At 37.2% G+C, this 9,216-nt stretch overlaps 3 protein-coding genes across 3 annotated transcripts; 2 read left to right on the forward strand and 1 right to left on the reverse strand.

Annotated features, from left to right (window-relative positions):
- Positions 1 to 168: 168 nt before the first annotated feature.
- On the reverse strand, positions 169 to 2,342 carry LOC120013222 (probable 6-phosphogluconolactonase 4, chloroplastic). Its single transcript, XM_038864961.1, has 3 exons — positions 1,931 to 2,342; positions 1,652 to 1,787; positions 169 to 829 (listed from the first exon to the last, which is right to left on the reverse strand). The coding sequence occupies exons 1-3, from the start codon at positions 2,290 to 2,292 to the stop codon at positions 371 to 373; spliced, it is 957 nt and encodes a 318-aa protein (XP_038720889.1). The 5' UTR covers positions 2,293 to 2,342; the 3' UTR covers positions 169 to 370.
- Positions 2,343 to 2,706: 364 nt separating this feature from the next.
- On the forward strand, positions 2,707 to 6,122 carry LOC120012638 (DNA replication complex GINS protein PSF3-like). Its single transcript, XM_038864073.1, has 9 exons — positions 2,707 to 2,730; positions 2,905 to 3,122; positions 3,429 to 3,436; positions 3,536 to 3,603; positions 3,707 to 3,807; positions 4,240 to 4,332; positions 5,379 to 5,518; positions 5,611 to 5,766; positions 5,832 to 6,122. Exons 1-8 carry the CDS (start codon positions 2,707 to 2,709, stop codon positions 5,718 to 5,720), a joined length of 762 nt encoding a protein of 253 aa, XP_038720001.1. The 3' UTR covers positions 5,721 to 5,766; positions 5,832 to 6,122.
- A 333-nt stretch (positions 6,123 to 6,455) lies between these two features.
- On the forward strand, positions 6,456 to 7,331 carry LOC120012000 (protein EARLY FLOWERING 4-like). Its single transcript, XM_038863215.1, has one exon. The coding sequence runs from the start codon at positions 6,526 to 6,528 to the stop codon at positions 6,868 to 6,870; it is 345 nt and encodes a 114-aa protein (XP_038719143.1). The 5' UTR covers positions 6,456 to 6,525; the 3' UTR covers positions 6,871 to 7,331.
- Positions 7,332 to 9,216: the final 1,885 nt, after the last annotated feature.

Genomic DNA, 9,216 nt, shown 5'->3' on the forward strand with positions numbered 1-9,216 from the left:
CCGTTGGCCTATTTGCTAATAACAAAATCATGACATTTTGTTCATGGGATAAGTAACCAAGCGCACAAAGATGAGCAGAGTGCATAGCAAATGAAAATTAGAAAACTTGGTAGATGCATCATCAACCCGTTTTCCTGGAAATACTTAGTAGATCGATAGAGTTTATCATCTCATTGGAAGGATCGAAGGACCTTGATACCTTACTCATTTAACACACACAACTATTGAAACCAAGCCAACATCAACAGCAATTGTTTAAATCACAACCACGCTCCAAACAACATGCTCAAAACAGAACAAGAGACAGATATATGGATACAGACGGTATCTTATATATGGATTAACTCCGACAGCAAATGCATTTCTGCTCCTACAGCTTTGAAGCTGCACCCTTGTCCAAAAACCAAGTCAACTCTTCTGGTGAAACCCTTTGGACAGGCAGCTCATTGGGATTCTGATTCTCACCGAGAGCTTTGTACACTGCATTAGCTTTACCAGCACCAGCCACAACTAGTGCGATATGTGCGGAGGAGTTAATCACAGGAAACGTGAAGGTAATCCTCTCCGGGGGCGGTTTTGGCGAGTCCTTGATGAATGTGACCCATTTCTCTTTCTCGTTGACGAGAGGATGCCCTGGGAATAAAGAAGCCACATGTCCATCTGGGCCCATACCCAGAAGCATCAGATCGAACTTTGGAAATCCACTAGCCGCCGAGTCTACAATCTTGCTATGAACTAAATGTTTGAGACAGGTCTCGTAATCGTCGGCCGCACCCTCAGCTGACAAGGCATCATTGATTGCATAAACATGACCAGGGAGAATTGGTACCTGTTACGGATGGAGAATAACAGACAACGGAATCTAATCAAGTGCAGTACAACAAAATAGTCAACATATACACAGCAATGTAGAGAGATTATGAATACTGAAATTTTATAACTTCTCATTTATCATTGAATTCATAAACACAAGACTTCCAACAGGAACTATGTTACTCAGATATCCATGCAATTCTTAGTTAATTACTAACATTTTGTAACGTCTCTAACAACTGTATAGAAATCAAACATACAACAATTAGAACAAAGAACAATACGATAAAAGAATGAACCCTAAGTTAGTGTCTTAGTGAGTTCAACAATATGAAGTTACTCCAATTAAACCACAATCTAAAAGTGATAGGATTGAACAACTTGCCAATCAGTTCTGAGCATTGACACTCATTGCATGCCACCATATCCCATTCATTGTATAATCACAGTCCACAGAGCTAATAGTCTAATACCAATAGTTGCATCTACAACTTCAATCCCACACCGCTACCCAATTCTAGGTTTATGAAAAATTGCATAATTAGCACTTTAGGTCTTCATAGCTATAAGGCACAAAAACATATAGCTGCATCTTATCTTGAGAGGTATTCCTTGATGCGAATGATGAAGGGCCAACTTCTATACATGATGCCCGCAAGTAAGATGCATATTGATTCGCAAGAAATAGGCAAAAAACCCACCATCAATAACCTCAAATACGAAATAAGATACTTCTTTCAAATGTGATTAGATAAAAGCTTCTGATTTTCAGTAACAATCCACTCTAATATAAAGAATCACTCTCAAAATAATCAAAATTCTCCACAGATCGACATACCCGACAGAGAAACCCATCAAATGCTAGTTTATAGTTACTATCATCATGATCCTTCGGCACAACCCTCTCATCCACCCAGAAAACGTGCCATTTCGACCAATCAATGGAATCAACATACGGTGGTTCCAATAATTTCCTGAAAAATTAAGAACTAAACCCATCAGCAATACTATTCCTTTCTTCCAAGGAAAAGATAATCTAAAACCGAATTGGTAACCAAACAGACCATTCTCAATACAAAATCAAAATTAAATTTCAAACATAAACGACAGCGCTCACCTGAGAGACTTGATAAGAGAACCACCGGACAAAACAACAGTGAAAGACCCTCTTTCTTTGGCAAACTTTTCAGACAGATCCGCCGTGTACTTGGCCAGCGACACCGCCAGATCCTCCTCCGCATCGAACACCTCGACCTTCTTCTTATTCTTCTCCCCAACCGAATCTGCCATCGACAACGACGCCTTCAGTTCACCTCTCAATTGCCTTCGATCAATGCCCAATTTTCTGCGATCGAACGCTAATCCCCCTCTCAACCCAACAGAACCAACTCCTCTACCTCGCTGTGGTTCAAGTCTATTGTAGTTACGCAGTGAATAAGAGGAGAGTGTGCGGATAGAAGCTGCGAAACAAAGAGACATTTATTCTCGAAGGCTAATGGGGTTTCTGTTTACGAGTGCGGTGTTGACCGATAAATGATGGGACGCCGTTAGTTGTTATGCGTTATTATCGAGGTGGTGAAACTATTTCTGCTCCAAATTGTCGAATATGTTCATCTAGATTAAATTAAGTTTGAATATAAGTTATATGTTCAAAATTTCGATTCAATCACAAAATTTTTGTCGAGTTCGGGTATAAACACATAAATTTTATTCGATTTACTTATTCAAATCATGACCCGAATTAAGTTATTGTTTGGATTTAAACTAATTCAAATTTGATTAATTAAATACTTTCGAAATCTAATGTAGATTGAGATCTAAATATATAAATATTTTATAAACACGTGTTATTATCTGAAAACTTACTTCAAGCAGGTTGATTATTCAGTCGGTATGGCTCGGGTCGGTATGGCTCGGGTACTGCTCGGTACGTCCAATACATACCATACCCCATTTCTTCTTGGACCCAAACAAAATAAACATAGGTTCAAATGAATAAGCATTGGGCAACAGCCCAAATACAGTTTTCACTTTTCAGTTACATGGGCGCAAACAAATTAATAAGCAAAAGCCCAAACAAATCGTGCCTAGAGCCAGAGCCCAGAGGCCAGAGGTTCAGCTTCTGCTTCATGCACGAAAGCTTTATTCAATTGCGCAAAGAAGCTGATACGGGAACTGGAAGAATTCCAAGAGGAGCTTACTCTTGCAGATTTTTCTTTCACAATTTCTATCACGACCCATTTGTTCTCATACGGATCTAAGCTCTCGGGTGCTTCTGCATTTCTGTTTCACTTAACGCCTGCGCTTCGGTAAGACTAAGAGTCTTAAAGACTTGATTTCAAAAGATTGAATTTGTACTTTCATTTTTTAGGGTTTTGGATTTGGGGGAAACCGGAAATTCGGTTTTGGATTGAATTTGTGCTCTACAAGTCCTTTTTTTCATATTTTCTTTAGGGGAATGCATTGTTAGAACACGTATTTGCTGATTGAGATTTTTTTTGTTGGCTTTAATTATTAGCTGTTTTTGAAGTGGTCAAGATTTACCCATAATAAAAGTTTCAGACTTTGGATTAGAAGAATGACGAATTACTATGATATTGACGATATTCTTACAGAAGGAGAGGTTAGTGCCATTTGTCATTAGTCTCCGGGCGGTTTTTGGTTTACAAATTACTACGTTACCAAAGTGTTGTAGCCTGGCATTTTCTGTTTGTTGTTGCAGTTTGCCCAGTGGTTTTCCGCAAGGAAGTCAATGGAGTGAAGATTGATGACAGCGTCGAAAAGGGTTTTGTAAGTTGTGAAAGAACCAAAGCAGATAGGAAGTGAATGTTCGTTGGCTTAGCTTTGAGTTTTGGTGTGTTTACTTATTCACTTTTGTGGGGTGGGTTAACAGGTTGAAGCAGGTTCTAGGTCGGAGCTGCCATTCTGGCTTGCTAAGGAGTTGCACTTGAGGCAAGCTGTATCAATGAGCACTCCTGCCTGTTTCAATCAAAAGTACTGATCTTAATAGCTCTGAGGACTTTTTGCTTCTTTTTTCTCCACATTCAAAATTGTATTGTTTGGGTATTTTTTTTAGAAGCTAAACTACAAGCTGGTATTTCTGTGTTGCTCTTGCTGTTGAATTTTACACAATGGGATTGGGAACCCTTTATAGTTAAGGTTCTTATCTGTCACCTGAAGGTTTTTCTGGTCAACAGAACTTTGTTCTTGTTGCATGGACTTTTATTTGTTATATGTCCCCAGTAAGCTCCGACAACTTCGTTGAAGTTCTCAACAGGAGTCCCCCCACTCATAACCCTTTCAGAAGTTGGTTAATCTCCCTTGTAATCATGTGAACTTGCTAACGCAGAAATGTAGCTGTTTGATATTCTTTTTTGTTCTTTGTCCAGTTGTTTATTTTTTATAAATGCTGTTTTCTGATATCAGAACGAGGATGGAAATCCAGGCTGATGCAGCATGCGTGGATTTGAGATCTCGGTGCCCATACTTCTATGAATTTGGATGCAAGATAGCACCATTGTGAGTCTATCCTTGCAAGACATCTATTATTGCATCCTTTTAACAGTTAATAAGCCATATATTATGATTTTTATCATAGGATTTGCCTGCTCTTTGTTTTCTCTTCATCAATGTTTAAAGGTTGGGATATGAACACTTGCCTTGTCATGTACTCATGTTTGCCATTGTCATTATGAGACGTTTTGTCAAGATGGATGAGAAAATATGTAATTGACAGTACTCATATTTCCAATGATCTATGCGCACTTACACTCTATGGCATTGATTAGCATTAACATGATATTCGGGGATGATTAATGGGTTCGAAACCTTTACAGGGCACATGCTGTTTAATGACCAACCAGAACCATTGAAAATTCTTGCTGGCTCTCAGACGCAGGAATCATAACCTTTTCCCCCATTTTTCTGGTCTTAGTTATGTTGTATTGTAATCAATGTGGTTGCACATCTTATACACTCATTAATTATATATGGAGTCTAAAAAATGGCTACATTTGGGAGACTAATTACTAGGGATCTTAAGTAAAATGTGAAAGGTGATTATTCGTTTTTTGCATGTTGTTTGTCAACCTTAATTTTGGGAAGCGTTTGTGTTGTGGCTTCTTGTTGTCCCCTCTTGACTTAGCTGGATCTTGTTTTGAAATTATCATCAGCCATGTTCAAATTCCAAATAGTAAAACAATGTTAAACAAATAAATAATTGATTCAACATTCTGAGAAAGGAAAAACCTTCAGTTAGCAATGTAGAATACATGGCACTATGCATTTTGTACCGAGGCAAAAACTCTGATAGGCTTGAAGATGTATGGTATATAGTCTCTTTTACCTTAATTCAATTATAGTGCTTGTCTTCTACATCTATATTTATTATAAGCTTTGTTTCTTCAAAGCGAGAATGATTGATGATGTTTCTTTGAGTCTGTTGTTGAATAGTATTGAGAGTTGATGATTTCTAGTGGAATATGTTCTTTGTGCTGACAAGTTTTATTTGTTGGATAGATTCCTTAAGCATATGCTGAATATATTTTCAATATTTTGTGGCGCAGGGTTGGGGATCAAACCATTGGATATTTGCTCTTATCTGCCTTCAAAACCAGATACGAGATAATCTTGAGTAAGGCACACACTGCAACATTTTCTGCATCTTCCAAACTCTCAACGATTTTAACCAAAGAGGAAACCGATTGTGAGTTTTCATTGTTTGAGAACAAATCTTGTCGATTAAAATCTCCTTCTTCTTTTTTAATGAATACCGATATTCGTTTGTGCTTATTGTAGTATATGAAACCGCACAATGGTCCATGGCAGCCTTTAAGAAGTGGAGGACTGGTGGCCCTAGATTTCAGAAAGCTTCCATCCTCGGGAGGAAAAGAAGATCAATTGATTAGGTGCAATTTCTCACTTGGCGATACTCAAAATGCTTACGCCATTTACATTACTGTAACTCTCTGAGGCCACGCTTGCAAGCGTATTAGATTGATGCATGAAAATAATGTTACATGTCGAGTGGTTCTTGATTGGAAGATTGGTCTTCTGTTTATTTTACTTTAGCTACAGAAGGTTCACTTCTGCATGATAGCGTGCTACATTCTGAGTTTCTATATAAGTGATCCCATCAGCATTGCTAGCTTACAAAACTGTGCTGCATAAAGAGATGCTTGAGCCCCAAACCAATGTTGTTTTGCATTGAAAACTTGTTAGCCAATTCAAATATATTAGTAATTAGTGTACATGTATGTTTCTTTGCATATAAATAACTCTTTTTTAACGTAGTATTCAAAAGTGCATAATTTGCATATTGGTGCATGCCTACCAAGACTAGTTCTAAAGTCAACATTTTTTTTTTAATCTTAATGTGTGTATATTTAGTCAATTATTTTTAAAATATTTATTTAAAATCAATTGATAACCAATCAAAATAATCAAAAAAAATCGTCGATAAAAGATTGATTGGTAGGTTAAATTCATTAAAAATCGATCATAACCGACCCTTTATATATATATTTTTTTTCGTGGAAGGGGAAAAAATTTCACTCGTGTTAATGGTGCGTGTCATGGTACACATTGTAATTGTCTAATTTAAATTTATTTAATAATTGAAAAAAGAACACACTCCCTGTGGTCGCGTCGACTTCTATCTTCTGCTTCTGGTGTTATGAAACGACAAAACAACCGCTGCCACCGAATCGAGCAATGGACAGCCGACGAGAAGAACCCAAAAACAACCCAGCCGAGGAAGAAGGCGGGCCGGAGGTGTGGGAGGCTTTGAACAGGAATTTCAAGCAAGTGCAGTCCGTGCTGGACAAAAACAGAGCCTTGATTCAACAAGTGAACGAGAATCACCGCTCCAAGATCGCCGATAACATGGTTAAGAACGTCGCTTTGATTCGAGAAATCAACGTCAATATCTCCAAGGTTGCTTCTCTCTACTCTGATCTCTCCTCTGACTTCTCCTCCATGTTTCACCAAAGAAACGAAAACACCCCAGACAACAATAAGGAGGAGGAGGGAAGCAGCAATAACAGTATGAACTCTTGAATTTTTCTTTATTTTCTTCATAGGTTTAAAATTTTAGGTGTTTGATCAGCAATATCACTCTGTATGAATGATGTCTGTGTTCTTTATGGGATATGGCTTCTGGGTTTAGCGCAAATAAGGCTTTTATGTTCTGTTTTATCTCTTTTGATTACGTGGCTTGGAGTTTTCTAAATCTGATTTAACTGAGCTTTTGATTATGTGGTTTTGAGTTTTCTAAGTCTGATTTAACTGAGCTTTTGAGATTTCTAGAGTTTACTTTGTTCATTGACTACCAAGTACAGATGTGATCAGCACTAATTATAAGAGTGAAGCAACATATTTTAGTAGAACAATAGGCGATTGATTTGGAGAGCGACTGTTCAAATATGGTGTTTCTCAGCTTGAGTTTGGAACTTGTTTGTTCTAAGAGTTGTAATTTAGTCTGTTTAATTTGAGATAAGGAACTTTTTTTGAATGTCTCACTTTTGTCCACTATAATTTTATCCTCAAGACCCTCACCAGGAACATTATTTGCCATTACCTACGACTTCGATAACAATTTGAGGGTTTCTGGAGAAACTGTTTTTGGAGCAAATACTGTAGTTAGCAATATTCCGTGAGAAACCCTCTGTAGAATCTTAACATCTAACAACTGGGCTTAACTTTTCTCCTAACAACTTCTATCAGTATGAGTTTTTGTAAATATTGTTAGTTTCCAATTTTGAGGTATTAGGAGAGTTCAATTAATTCTTACCAGTTTTCGTCATAGCTTCATTCATAGGTGCAACTGGTGTATCAAGAATTAAAAATGAAGAATGGAAGGACACTCATTTGTTCAAATGAGAAATTTTTAAAATTAACTTATAACATTTGAAAGTGTTACACTTATTTGTTGCTTCTTGATATTTCTCAAATTGTCTCCAAATGAAAATGCTCAATATTTTTTTCGGGCGAGTCCACTTGATTGTTAGCGTTTGTTATTCTGTGCTCTGTTCATTAAGGATTATTCGAAAAGAAACCAGAACTCCCCTGCTTAATCAGCCAGCCAGGAGAGGTAATTATATTCTTTTCATTCTTCTTTCTTAGTGATGCTCCATATCTTGAATAAATGTCAAGGCTTGGTGGGATGCATTTTGAGACAATGATTGAAATATGTGCGTATGACAGTAACTTAGGACATTGATGGAAAGGTCCCCCTGCTGATATGTTTATGGTTTAGTGAGCACCATTAAGAAGTGTCTTAGCTATGCTTACTTTGAAAATGGCAGTAAACGAAACTTTTAAAGCTGTCTTAGCTAGACACTTGTAATTTTCTAGCTCACTTAATTTTGGAGCCGCTTGTATTTACATTCCAAGCGCAGAAATTGATTAGCTATTGTGTATCATACTTAATTGAGAATTGGTTCAATAGAGTGAAAAATACTAGCTGGTACAGCGTCCACGTTGCTTTGTTGTCATCTTCTGCTTTTGATTGACTGGAAATTACATGAAACTGTTCTAGTTTCACTGTCTACTTTTGAAGGTTGAAGTGCCTCCAAGAAGTATTGGATGATGAAATTTTCCTTCTCAAAAACATTGGCTTTCATGTAGCCGTATTATACCATTGCTGGTAGATCAGGTTCTCTTGAGTCTGAAATCCTAGGTTTCTGTTTTTGGGGTTCATATGCTTATTCCTTCGATTGTGTTATTGGTGAGATTGAATCTTCACAATCTTTTTTTAAGCCATTATTATTGTTATTATTAACGTGAGAAGACATTTGAACCTTGTCCTGGTGCAAGTCCTAAAAATATACGAGGGAGGGGATTCGAACTTGGATAGTTACGTATGGGTGGACTGTTCCTGTTGATCCAAATGTTCGGGTCCATCTTTACAAGGTGATTTATTAACGTTGTAATTACTAGAAAGTATCGTTCACAAAGTCGTGTTTCCTGTAAACATGGTTGATGAATCTACTCTTGGATCATGGCAAGTAATCCATCGTTGTAAGCTCACGAATTTGATTCGGGTTTAGTGCATATAGATCACTGGAAGATATCTTCATTTGCAATTAGGTCATGTAAAGATAAAAATTTCAATTTAGGTCACTTAATATTCTAATTTTAAGCAATTAGGTCACTCGGGTTTAATTCCGACCAATTTCTTATCGGAATTTGCTTACATGTCAATTAGGTGACACATGTGAAACATTTTGATGTGGCCAATCCATGTCATTTTCAAAATTTTAAAAAAATAAAAATAAAAGTGCCATGAGGCAAATTCTCCAAAAAAAAAAAATGTGAGAAAGGAAAAAAAGGAAAGACCACCATCACCATCTTCCTCTAGAAACACCATCACCATCTTCCTCTAGAAACACCACCACCCCGTTG

The sequence above is a fragment of the Tripterygium wilfordii genome, chromosome 13 (assembly GCF_013401445.1).
Source record: "Tripterygium wilfordii isolate XIE 37 chromosome 13, ASM1340144v1, whole genome shotgun sequence".
NCBI classification, from domain to species: Eukaryota; Viridiplantae; Streptophyta; class Magnoliopsida; order Celastrales; family Celastraceae; genus Tripterygium; species Tripterygium wilfordii.

Excerpts from the sequence above, each read along its gene's own strand:
- LOC120013222 (XM_038864961.1), bottom strand. The coding sequence starts at position 2,292 with ATGTCTCTTTGTTTCGCAGCTTCTATCCGCACACTCTCCTCTTATTCA. Across the intron at positions 1,788-1,930 it reads TCTCTTATCAAGTCTCTCAG|GAAATTATTGGAACCACCGT; the intron begins GTGAGCGCTGTC and ends TTAATTTTTCAG. Across the intron at positions 830-1,651 it reads TTGATGGGTTTCTCTGTCGG|GTACCAATTCTCCCTGGTCA; the intron begins GTATGTCGATCT and ends CATCCGTAACAG.
- LOC120012638 (XM_038864073.1), top strand. The coding sequence starts at position 2,707 with ATGGCTCGGGTCGGTATGGCTCGG. Across the intron at positions 3,604-3,706 it reads ACAGCGTCGAAAAGGGTTTT|GTTGAAGCAGGTTCTAGGTC; the intron begins GTAAGTTGTGAA and ends GTGGGTTAACAG. Across the intron at positions 3,808-4,239 it reads CCTGCCTGTTTCAATCAAAA|AACGAGGATGGAAATCCAGG; the intron begins GTACTGATCTTA and ends TTCTGATATCAG.
- LOC120012000 (XM_038863215.1), top strand. The coding sequence starts at position 6,526 with ATGGACAGCCGACGAGAAGAACCCAAAAACAACCCAGCCGAGGAAGAA.